Source organism: Accipiter gentilis, chromosome 1 (genome assembly GCF_929443795.1).
Source record: "Accipiter gentilis chromosome 1, bAccGen1.1, whole genome shotgun sequence".
In the NCBI taxonomy this organism is placed as follows: Eukaryota; Metazoa; Chordata; class Aves; order Accipitriformes; family Accipitridae; genus Astur; species Astur gentilis.
Genome location: NC_064880.1, coordinates 6,075,960 through 6,087,974, shown reverse-complemented (window position 1 = coordinate 6,087,974; position 12,015 = coordinate 6,075,960). Strand labels below are relative to the sequence as shown.

Genomic DNA, 12,015 nt, shown 5'->3' with positions numbered 1-12,015 from the left:
GGAAGTGACTAGCAAATCCATGCTTGCTTTATTCACCTGGTTACACCTATAAATCAGAGGAAGTTGTAGCACCAGAATCCCATAATCTAAGACTATTTTGCAACCGTGCAGTAGTTTGTTCCAGGAGATCTCTGCATATCCCGGCTGGAGAGCTACTCTTGGCGAGTTCCTCCCAGGGTCTGCCCTCTGCACCACGCACCGCGTTTTGTAACGCTTCCCGGTGCACGCCGGGGCCCACGAACGCTAGAAGGGAATCTGCTTTTAACAGTCTAACCCTTAAAACCTCCAAATGAGACCTTTTTTTTTTTTTTTTTTTTTTTTTTTTTCCCCCCTTCCCCCCCCCCCGAGCGTTGTTAAGTCACTCGCGTTTCTGCGGCCGGCGGAGCTTTGCCTTTGTAGCGCAGAGGAGCCGCGGGGAGCCGGCCGCCCCCTACCCGGGCCGGGCGCGTAGTCACAGCAGCCCTAGCGTGGGGAGGGGACGGCGGACGGACGGACGGACGGACGCGCCCTTCCACCGCCGGGGCGGGAGGGGGGGGGGGGGATGGCTCCGCTCCGGGCGCGCCACCCCACGTGGCCTCGGGGCGCCGGCCGTTCTACCCTGCTGGCGCCGGCGTCACCGCCGCCTTGGGCCAATGGGGGCGCGGCGGCGAGCGGCCCGCCAATGAGGGAGCGGCGGCGCGCGCGCTGGCGGCCGGGGGCGGGGCGGCGCGTGGGCCCCTCAGCTCGGCTCCCGCGCCGGCGGGGTCAGGCGGCGGCGGCGGCGGCGGCCGGGCCGGGCCGGGATGGAGCGAGGCGCGGCGGCGCTGATCCGTGAGGGCTGGTTCCGTGAAACGTGCCGGCTGTGGCCGGGGCAGGCCATGTCGCTGCAGGTGGAGGAGCTCCTGCACCACCAGCGCTCCCGCTACCAGGAGATACTCGTCTTCCGCAGGTGCGGCGCGGACGGGAGGGCGGCCCCGGGCGGCGGCGGCGGCGGCGGCAGCGGGGGGGAGGACGGGCGGGCTCGGCGCCCAGCGCCATGCGGTGGGGCCTGGCGGCGCTGGGAGAGGGGCGGAGGAGCGCGGCCCCGGGCCCGGGGCGCGGGCCGGCTCCAACCCCGCTTCCCCGCTCTGCCCAGCACCACCTACGGCAACGTCCTGGTCCTGGACGGGGTGATCCAGTGCACGGAGCGGGACGAGTTCTCCTACCAGGAAATGATCGCCAACCTGCCCCTCTGCAGCCACCCCGACCCCCGCAAGGTGAGTCGTCCCCGGCCCCCTCCGCGGGGTCTCCCCAAGCCGGGGCCCATGAGCCGGCCCCGGGGCCCGCCGACCGGCCCCCCCCCCCCCCCCCCTTCCCCTCCGGCCCCGTCAGGGCTGCCGCGGCGAGAGCCCGGCGTGGGCCGTCGTTTCGGGTGCACCTACGCTCGGCGCTTGACAGAGCGTCGCGGTCAGCCCTCGTGGACCCCTGGAGCACATCGCCAAGCGCCGGGGCAGGACGAGCCCGGCGGGCTGCTGGGTTTCGAGCCATCCCCCTTAGGCCGTGCCGTGAAAGTTCCTTCCGTGAGCCGACCCCGCTGACGGCCGGTTTTTCTGCCCTCTCCTCTCCCAGGTGCTGATCATCGGTGGCGGCGACGGGGGAGTGCTGCGAGAGGTGGTGAAACATCCAACCGTGGAGTCCGTGGTGCAGTGCGAAATCGATGAGGTGCGTTGGGCTCCCAGCTGCCTGGAGGTGCCCCGGGGCTTCGGTCGGACGGGCAGGCTGCCCGGCAAAAAGCAGCCCTACTTCACAGCATCCACGGGAGCTGCTGCTTCACCTGCTGTCCCTTGTCAGTAGCGAGTGCGTTTGCTGCCGGTTCTGCTGGCGTGACACTGACAGCGCCACCTTTTTGCTTTACGAGTCATCTACGTGGCAGCTGGCTGCCTCTTCCATGTGATTTCTTTCACACACGTACAGCAGAGGCCCTTCCAGGCCAGCGTGGGCCAAACATGGGATCTGGAGGAGGAGAGCTCTGGCTTTGTGAAGGTGCTGCTTTTCCCTCTTCCCCGATGCAGAGCAGAGTGCCACTCCTGCCAGAGGAGGGTGGTGGCTTTGTTAAGCAGGCTCCTGCGACTGGAAGCAGGAAATAAGCAGGGGGTATTTGTTTCCATGATAGATGGGCTGGTCTTCCTCCTCCTATTGGTCAGATTGTTTTGATATTTTACTTTCTTAGAAAGTTTTGCTGTCTCCTCAAAGTGAGGCTGTATTAGGAATGGGAAACGCTGCCGTACAAGACTGTGTATGCTGTCTGCCAAGCTAAGTAGGCATATGTGCCTGGTTTTGAACAAGCACTGCCTGACACCAGCATATTTTTTTTGTCTCTGCCAGCTGTGAGAAGCTGGTAGTGTTCAGTACAATTGCTGGGCCTAGAGCAGTGGCTGTCTAACCATTTTAAAGAGAAAACTGCGCCTTATGTGGGGATTGATGTAATGACTATAGAGCAAAGGTGGAAATATTTCTTATCTTGCATCCAGAAACCTGCTGGTGTGGTTTTATTTGGGGGGGGGGGGGGGGGGGGGGGGGAAGTCCTTAGCTGAGATTACCTCTGCAAGTGATGTCTACAGGGAAAAGGAGCACAGAGCAGTCAGATCTGTAATTGTATTCTCTTAGTTCCTTGGGGAGCTTTTGAAGCTCTAAGTTCTTCTTGTTGAGTTTGGCAAGGACAGACCAACAGTGTCACTGAACCCTGAGGCCGTAGGAAAGGGTTGAGTGTAGCTTGTTGGCTAAAGATGCTGACAGCTCTTGAGGATCTAGCTAGTGTGTTGGATTTGTGCTGAAGGCATGGAAGGAAATGACTCATTGTGCTGTTCTTTCAGCTGCAGCTGCACAGTAGCCTGAGAAGTAGCTCCTCGTAGCCCCCACTGACCAACTTGTGCTCTCTGTGTTGCAGGATGTGATCCAGGTATCTAAGAAATACCTCCCAGGGATGGCAGTGGGATATTCCAGCGCTAAGCTGACCTTGCATGTGGGAGATGGTTTCGAGTTCATGAAACAAAATCAAGAAGCCTTTGATGTGATTATCACGGACTCGTCTGACCCCATGGGTAAGAATTCTGGCCATAAAAGGGTACCGCTTTTCACACTTCTCCTTTTCTCTTCTGCCTACCTCTTGGAAGTAATGCTAGCCTGCCCAGGCTCCTTTCAAGTGAAAAGACTGTCACTGACTTGGTTATTTTGGTAGAGAAAGGAAAGGATGAAGACAGGAAATTGTATTAGCAAGGCTTCAAGCCATCTGTCATGTTTCTCTTCTCAAAATTCAACTCCAGCAGCTATTGCTTCTGACAGAGAATTGATCCTTTAGTCCAGTAGTCCCACAGGGGATGCAGCACCATACTGGCAAAGACAGTTTTGCACATGTGCCCGCTAACGAAGCAGCGGCTCACGTGCTGTCAGTGTAGCTACCTAGCCTAAAGACGGCTGTGGTGAGGTTGGTGTATTTCTGAAGGGGAAAACTGAGGTAGAGAGGGAGCAAATGTACTTATGGCACCTTGTTTTAGGGACCTAACGACAAGTGCCTGAGTCACCTTTGCTCTTGCTAGAGTCAAAGTCAACGCAAAGAGATGTGTCTCTAAAAGGCAGTGTGGAGCAGGAGTTCTGTCTAAAAAATGCTCACTGAAGTGAGAGGCAGCTGCTAGGACTTTCTTTGTTACAAAGGTCCTGGGCTTGCTGGTTGAGCAAAGCTAAAATCCTGATGGTTTTGCTGTGCCAGGTGCATGCTGGGGTTCACCCAGGGTCAAAACTTTTTGCTTCCAGAATATCTCGCAACACTTGTGATCACTGAAAAGCCATTTGAAATGTCACTTTTCCAGTGCAGTCCCTGTGCAGCTTGGGCATTTGGAAAACTCTCAGAAGCCTACCATCTTAGTCTCTCTATAGACATATCTCTTTACTCACTTTTCTCCCAGGTCCTGCAGAAAGCTTATTCAAAGAATCTTACTACCAGCTGATGAAGACAGCCCTGCGAGAAGATGGGATTCTTTGCTGCCAAGGTGAGGATGCTGTCTCTGGGCAGAGACTGATGCCAGGTCATTGCATGCAAAGTGTGAGGCACAAAGGGGACTCTTTTCCTGGGGAGACATGATGCAGGGAGTGAAATCCATTTCAGCTCCCAGGTACACGAGTGCTTTTGATCTGTATACGTCAACTCGTTAGCTGCTGGACTGCGCTTAGTAAAACTGGCATAAGGGTCTTATCTTGCCTTTGAAACCGCATGAGCTGTGCAGAATGGAGCAGGTTTGGACTTGGAACCACTGTTAACCTGGCACAGGCCTGTGCAGAGAAGAGGGGCAGCTCTCACCTTGCATCCTGTCTTCCTTTCTCCCTGTAGGTGAGTGCCAGTGGCTGCACCTGGATCTCATTAAGGAGATGCGTCAGTTCTGCAAGTCTCTGTTCCCTGTTGTGGAATACGCCTATTGCACCATCCCCACATATCCCAGCGGGCAGATTGGCTTCATGCTCTGCAGCAAGAACCCAGTGAGTTTCAGGCACCTGAAGTGCCCTTTTCCACTCCCTGAAAGCACCCACAGAGCCTGCCTCAGGCTGTCCCTTACAGAGCTTGAGCTGTGGCACTGAGCTCTCCCAGCTTTGGGGCCTCTAGACTCATGCTGGGCCTTGGCTCCACCAGCCCAGGGCTCCAGAGCTGCAATGCAGCTTGCTCAGTGCTGAATGAAGGGCAGAATTGACCAGTAACGTAACCACTTGCCTTAGAAAAGGACGCGATTTTCTCTCTAGTGTAACAAATTTGGAAGGGAGAAAGCCACTACCAATTTCCAGAGACTGTTAAGGCTTTGGCTTATTGATGCTGGCTGTTACGAAGCGAGCACCTGCTTAATAAGTGTCGGCTTGCCACTGGTAATCCGCTCATACAGAAGCCACCAAGTGATAGTCAGTGTTAGGATGTGGGCTGGTAACTCTGTGTCAGACCACTGAGGTCTGCTCTCTTCCCCATCTGCTGCATTACAGCAAGCCTGTAATGCGACTGTCATGTTGGTTTTGGGAGCCAGCGGCACTTCTGCTGCTGTATTTGATTTATCTGGGGCACTGGCAGCATGCACTGTGCCTCAGTTAACGCAGACGTGGATTCTGCTCTGAAGAGCAAAAGCCTTGCTTCTTACATGCTCAGGCACAATCTGACAGCTTCATCTGGCACATGGCTCACACACAGTCTGACCTCATACAGTGACATCTGTGAATAAGGGCTAGTCACACGAGCTACAGAGTATAAACTCCAGCCCTTGGGGCTGGAGCTGTGCAGAACCTTTGACCTCATACTGGAACAGAAAGTCATCTGTTTTCGTGCGAGTCCTCTCGGTTCTCTGCTATGAATCAGGCTGCCTGTCACACAGCCTTTTGCTTGTTACCCAAACGCTACAGAACTATCTGGCTTCTTTTTTGCAGAACACAAATTTCCGAGAGCCTGTACAGCAGCTCTCACAGCAACAAGTAGAGGAGAGGAGTCTGAAATACTACAACTCTGACATTCATCGGGCAGCTTTCATTCTGCCAGAGTTTGCACGGAAGGTAAGCAAGGCTGTGCTGCTATTTCTCCATCAAGGATGAGTTATGACTTCTCTTCTGCAGGAGTGGGAGTATACAGGACTGAGGATTTCCTGCAGCCCTAAAGGCTTCTGTGGGCAAGTTGGAGCAGGACAGCATTTTGTATGACATAGCAGAGTATGAGTCAGTCTGAGAAGGCTGGAGTTCAGTTTGAAACTGTTCTTTGTGTTGATGTCCCATACCTTGATGGCAGATCACTCCTAATTCACCTACCAAAACTAAGTCCAAGAGCCTGCAGAACTGGTGTTTCCCATTGGAAACTCCAGAAGCTCCAGAAGTCTTGGATAAAATGTGGCTGTGGCTTGTAGCGCAAACCAGAGGGTAAAGAAAGGATGTTCTAGCATAGTTTAGTCTGCCTTCTTGAAGGATAGTCTGTATTTCTGCATCATTCCATCATCTCCTAACTTGGTTGCAACTGCACGTTCCAGAAAAAAAAACTTAAGAGTGTCCTAGGAATGAAGACAAATGCCCTGGTTGTGTTTCAGAGCCATATTTCTGTTAAAGACTGGTAGAGCTGCAGCAGGTCCATCCTGACACTTTTTTGTCTTTGCCTGTCTCTAGGCCCTGAGCGATGTGTGAGACTGAGAAGCTGCTTCCTTCCTTCAAGTTGGACCCTGAGATCGTCAGTGATGTGGCTGGGACCTTCCCAGCAGACTGCAGATTTGCTCTCCACTGTGTGGGATTGTTTAACCCTTTGCCAGCCAACATTCCCTTTGATGATGTGTTAAAGATGATGGGGCATAAGCCAGATAAGACTATTGAAAAGGTCCAGTGACTTATTGCGTGAGGTCAAAACTGTTCTTTCCAGTGCTGGAAACGTAAGATGTCTTTTTCCTTTCTCTCCTCCCTGCACCCATTCTAAATTCTCCCCTCCCTGTGCCCCCCCGCTTACCTCCACCCCCTGCAACTGACATGATGTATTTATAACTGACATGTATTTCTGTCTGGTGATCTTCTGAAACCTGGGAAGAGTCCAGAAGGGTCACTGACTCAGCCTTAAGCACAGAGAGCGAGAGCTTTGTGCGCAAAGTTAGCTTGCTCTCTCCTCATAGGAGCTCCCTGCTGCTGAGACGTTTTGACTGGTAATGGGTCTGAGCCTTCATGTCCCACTGCCCTTCTGCGACACCTGCACTGTTCTGCAGCACAGTTGGAGAAGTCACAGTGCAAACTGTTGCCATTCACAATAGGTCTCCCTCCAACCCTGATGGAGTAGCAGTATTAAACACCAGCCAGGCAGGCTGGCAGCAGTCTTGTGGCTTTTTTTTTTTTTTTTTTTTTTTTTTTTTTTTTTTTTTTTAAATTGGTTGGACACAGAAGTGCTGAGGTACTGACAGGCTGACTCCTGTTCTTACCTCTGCCGTCAGAGTGGTTCCAAAGAATGTTTATCAATATGGTGATAGGCGCTTTATATATAAAAATATAAATATATATATATATATAAAAAACAAACCTTACATCCATTGCCTGCTGTTAAGTACTGATGCTGGGGAGTCAGTTGTGCTGAAAAATCTCTCATCTCAATCATGCTGAGATGCCTCAGGCCTGGGTATTTGCTAGTCCTTAGGAGGCATCATTATTTCTAATGCTGCCCCCAGAATCCCCAGATGCATAAGTTGTTTTTCGCTGTACTCTGTTGTGAGATGGATCTGCCTCCACTTTACTTTTGTTTTAAAGACTCCGTACCACCGCTGTGCAGTGGGTATCTTCCCGGCACAACCACTGTACAGTTGTCACTCCCTTGCAATCAATTAAACACTTGGCTCTGGTTAAGGTGACATCAGTGTGGGTTGGTGTCCTTCTTTGGAGAGAGTGTGGGGCTGGAAACAAGAGATCCTGAAAGTTTGTTGTGCTTGTCAGAAGACATCCAGGGGCGCTCTGTAGTTGGTCTGACTTCCTCTCTCCCTTGTCTCTAGGGATGACAAGTTACCATCAAAAACTGAGCTCTGAAGAGTGATCCCATTGCATGTTTTGTATTGTAACCTGACTGCATAATAGCTCCAGCTTCTGTCATCCTCTATGCTGCAGAAGTCAGTACCTTCTATCCAAGCTATTCCCTAGTCCAAATGCTGCCTCTAGTACAGCCTTCCAAGCTGTTTTCTAGCTGCCCATCTCCCTGCTAGTATCATGTAATTCCTGTCAATCACTGGCCCCACTCAGTTGCACCATCCTTTCCTCTGCAAAAATTGTGGTGGCTTAGTGGCTCCAAGGGCCTGAACCAAGTACTGAACTCAAGCTGAACAGGCTGGGAACAGTCACTAGGTGGCATCAGGAGAAGACAAAAAAGCTCTTTCTGAGGGAGGTATTTTTAGCTTGATAAGAGAAAACTAGAAGGAGAAGACTTGCAAAGGTTGGGGTTGAGCTTTACTATAATTGTGACCCTACAAACAGCATAGGTGGTGCAGCCACTGCGTGCCTCCAGCAAGGGACTTCTGTGGTGTCGGTACCAACCCTCCTACTTTTCTCCCCTTTCTGATGAGACTTACCACTTCTTTCCCAATGCCCCCTTCTACTACCAGTATCAGTACAGCTTCTTTGTGGTCATAAGGGTTTGCAAAGCATTGCTGAGCTGACTCTGGATCTCTGTATTCTGGTGTGGAGAAGATTACATCCATTTTGTCTCTTAATTGTCTGGGTAGCTGTCTCCTTTCTGCCACAGCTACTGATTAGTTAGAGCTATTGAGGCATTTTCATTGCTCAACTCTTGTATTTTTACTAGAAGGAGCAGACCAGTAATGGAGGCTGGTTCTAGCTACCCTTGTTTAAATTACTGTGGGACCTGAACCCCATTCAGTCCTTCATCCTTGACAGAAAACTACCTCTAGCACTCTCTCTCCCCTGGAATGGGAATCAAGATCAGGACTGTAGTCCAGGAAGGTCTTAAGAGCAGCTGCCAACTAGTAACAAGCTCAAGCCTTCCACCCACCCTTGGTGAGTACAACAATGCCCAGGAGGGAAAGACCTTCCTCAAACCTGTTACTAGCCTCCATGCAGCTAATTACTACTTCTGTTTCTCTGAGCTCTCTCCAAATTTGTAAGTTCAGTGAGTGGCCAGTGATGAGAGCAGGAAGACAAGGCTGTTTGCCATCTAAGTCACACATACTCTGTCCATAGGGTCCTATATATAGTTTCCAAGTCACTCCAAATCACCGTTCTTTACAGGCAGTTTCAAATACTTCAGTGCCTTGCAATAGGTGAAGATGGAGATCAGTACCTAAATCAAGCACTCATTAACGATGCAGCAAGAGAGTGAGCAAGAGTTTGTGCATCTGCAGCTAGTTCCATCTGAGCAGCTCTGAGCGCTTTATGACTGTTAGTCACCCCTGTGCTGAGAGCTGCCACAAGGTCTACGTGCTGTTTAAGCTGCTAGAATGGTATTTGGCATGGCAGTCATCTCGGGCAATTGCGTCTACAGACTGATTATCCCTTCTGCAAATCTATGAGGTCTGAGCTGTTATGCTGCAGGCTGCTGTGGCCAAGGATGCTGAGGACTGAAAAAAGATTGGTGATTTGGGTAATGCCCAACAGGAGAAAACTAATGGGGCCTCATATACAATTGAGCACTGAACTGAAAGCAACCTTTGCAGTGTCTCCAGGTGGGCAACTAAAATACTCAAGTAACTTTTTCTGAGATTTAGCTGGCTTTTGCCCAGGGCTAGTCAAGCAACGCTGTTCATAAGCAAAGATCAACAAAGATGTTTGTCTAGACATGCTGCAGTTGTATTCCAGCATCTTATTAAGCTAGGAGCATATGAACAGGGATAGGCTTTGTCCCGAGTAACATACAATGTAATATCAGTCAGAGGAGGTGGAGACAAGTGAGGGAACCGAGCTTGATGGGCTTTAGCACATCAATTGTTTAAGCCTCTTTGCGCCTTTTGAACTGTGTCAGACTCCCTGCTCTGCTTTACTCATTGAACTAACTCAATTTTTAGAAGTTCAGAAAAGAGCTTAAAAAGAAATTAAGAGAAATCTCTTGCCTGTATCTCTTGAGCCCTTTCAACCTGTTAATTGGCATGAGTGTTGTATTCATCCAGAGCTAACCTTAGCGAGGCCTGGCTGAATTATTGATGGAGCTTGGCTGGAGCAAGAAACTGCTGAAGTAAGAATGACAATTCATCTTTCATCAGAGAACAGCAGCCTCAGTAAGCAAACAGTCAAAGAAGTAGTAACAAGTGCCACCAAGTTCAGGGAGAGGAAAGTTCCTTTGATAAAATGGTGGGGAAAGAAGAGGAAAAAGTTTGGACAAAAGTGTGAAACAGCAGCTCAGGTCTAGCAAAAGAGTGAGACAAAATATTGTTAAAAAGTAGGAGGAGAAATTTAACCAAGTTAAATAGTGAGAAGTCTAGGTGATGCTCTTTCCTGGTTATGTGTAGGATGGAGTTAAGTGTTTTTAAAATATGCAAAAGGTTGGGAATTAGAGCCAGGGAATCCCAATTATAGCACAGTGATGTGTGGAGCAGATAAAGGCGGGGGGGGGGGGGGGGGGGGGGAAGGGATTATTACGAATGTTAGGGATCTCGGCAGCAGGCCTTCCAAGGATGCCAGCTTGGTGGTTAATGGGGTTTGAAGTGCTAGTTCTGAGGACTGAGGGCTGGCCGGAGCAGGGACCCCGCAGGAGGGGGCTGCCCTCTCCTTGGTACTGAACGGCTGCTGCAGCTGCTCACAACCGGGCATCTCTGGGAAGGATTTTGCTTAAGAAAGCTAATTCTGTCTGCCAGGGTTAAGGGCAAGATTATGTATGTGGTGACCCTGCATGTGTTTCGTCCCCTTCAGCTGTAGGAGAGGAGTAACCAGAACCCCACACTATCTGGAGCGCATGAATTCCTGTTTAAAGCTCTCCCAGCCGAGCGGTCCCTTCTGCAATGCTGGCAGTCTCTCAGTCCCGTGTGTTAACATCCCTGGTGAGCTCTTTTTGACTGAATTCCCACAAGGCGCAGCGCATATGCAGTCCCTCAGGAAATCCAAATGGTAAAGAAACATTTCTGTCCAATTCTTGTCCAGCCAGTCTTGCCACCAACAGGATGAGTCTGGTGTAACAGAGGCCAGTTTATATGTCAGTAGGCAGTAACCCCAAGCATCCTCAGCCTGCTTCACAGCCAGAAATGCATCCTACTTGGAGACAGGCAAAACATTTTCAGTGGAAAATAGAGATATTTTGAAATAGAAGTGTTTCATAGCGAGTAGTTATTTCTGAGGAAGATTTTTGGTGGAATAACTGAAACGTTTAGCTTTATGTGCATTTTGAAATAACAAAAGGTTTTGAGCATACCACTGAAGTGTTACGCTCGCCCTCCCTTCATCCTCCTGAATTTGCTTTGGGGTCGACAGACAGAGAAGACAGCACAACTCCCCCTGCTCCACCTCTCTAGAGAGCTGTAACAGGCTTGTAGTCGTGCGTGCTCTGACAGCAGCATCCCTGCGGTACTCCCTTCCTCCTCCCTGCACCTGCTTTGCAGCTCTTATCAGAGATGAGCGGGAGCAGTGGGCTCCAGCCCACGCTCACGCAGTCTCTTCCTTGGGTTTGTTAGATTAGTGCTGATGAAAAGCCTCGGCTGGAACGGCCACCTGCATGCTTCTCGGAGGCCCCTGGGGAGTGCAGTGCGAGGGAACACTGCAAGCCTGGCCTGATAAATGAGCTGTGATTTCAGGCCCATGAACAAATTGGTTTCCCCTTCCAGGAAGGCTCACAACTGTCAGCTGACTATTGCTTTATTTATTGCATTGGCCTTTGAAACTAGGGACTCTTGAAGGCAGAGAAAAAGGATTCCAATGACAGTAAAGCAGAAGCATTTCAATCCTTCCTTCAGCTTCAGCTGAGTGCCTCACCTTTGGGAACCAGACGTTATTCTGGAAGCCTGATGTAATTCTGCTACGTGCTTCAAGACTTGGTGATCTGAACCCAGACCAGGCAATAAATGGGCAGAAGATGGCAAATATCCAGGCCATAGAGGAAAGCAATTGAGAAATTATCTCATTCCTTAACGTGGCATTTGGTGTCAGACATAGTCTTAGCTTTTGTATTCCAGCAATGCCTAGTCTTTACTGCTGTACGGATACACTGAGGAGAGGTCAAGGACCTCTTTCTTGAAAGATAAAACCTCTCCCATTGCATGTTGCTTGTGCACCCTTAATCACAAAAAGATGGAGGTTGTCTTATGTGATTGTGTAAGTACATTCCACTGTACTTCTGAACCCACCCTGCATCTCTGCTGAAGCCATGCTGTGAGCCAAAATCCTTGGATAGCCAGGCCTTTTCAAGTTACTGTATGCTGAACTTCCTTCTGGAGCATCCCCACCCTTACCAGGTTCCCTTGGATGTGTTCACGGGCATGCTGATTTCAGACAGATCTACCCTCACTGTAAAGTGGTAGAAACCCACTCAGACCATGTGCAACTCCAGACAGAAGAAAGCATCAAGTAAGAAGACTTCTAAAGGGGCGAGTC

The 12,015-nt window shown here is 50.6% G+C and overlaps 1 protein-coding gene across 3 annotated transcripts; it reads left to right on the top strand.

Annotated features, from left to right (window-relative positions):
* Positions 1–715: 715 nt before the first annotated feature.
* Positions 716–10,019, top strand: SRM (spermidine synthase). Of its 3 annotated transcripts, XR_007506896.1 has the most exons (10): positions 716–928; positions 1,115–1,235; positions 1,588–1,680; positions 2,906–3,059; positions 3,921–4,004; positions 4,343–4,488; positions 5,413–5,535; positions 6,133–6,389; positions 7,485–8,499; positions 9,606–9,713. XR_007506896.1 is itself a non-coding variant. In XM_049807433.1 (8 exons), exons 1-8 carry the CDS (start codon positions 783–785, stop codon positions 6,148–6,150), a joined length of 885 nt encoding a protein of 294 aa, XP_049663390.1. In that variant the 5' UTR covers positions 716–782; the 3' UTR covers positions 6,151–7,346. The 3 variants fall into 3 exon arrangements, 1 of the variants encoding a protein (XP_049663390.1); XR_007506897.1 differs by having other exon boundaries at positions 7,485–10,019; XM_049807433.1 differs by lacking the exons at positions 7,485–8,499; positions 9,606–9,713 and having other exon boundaries at positions 6,133–7,346.
* Positions 10,020–12,015: the final 1,996 nt, after the last annotated feature.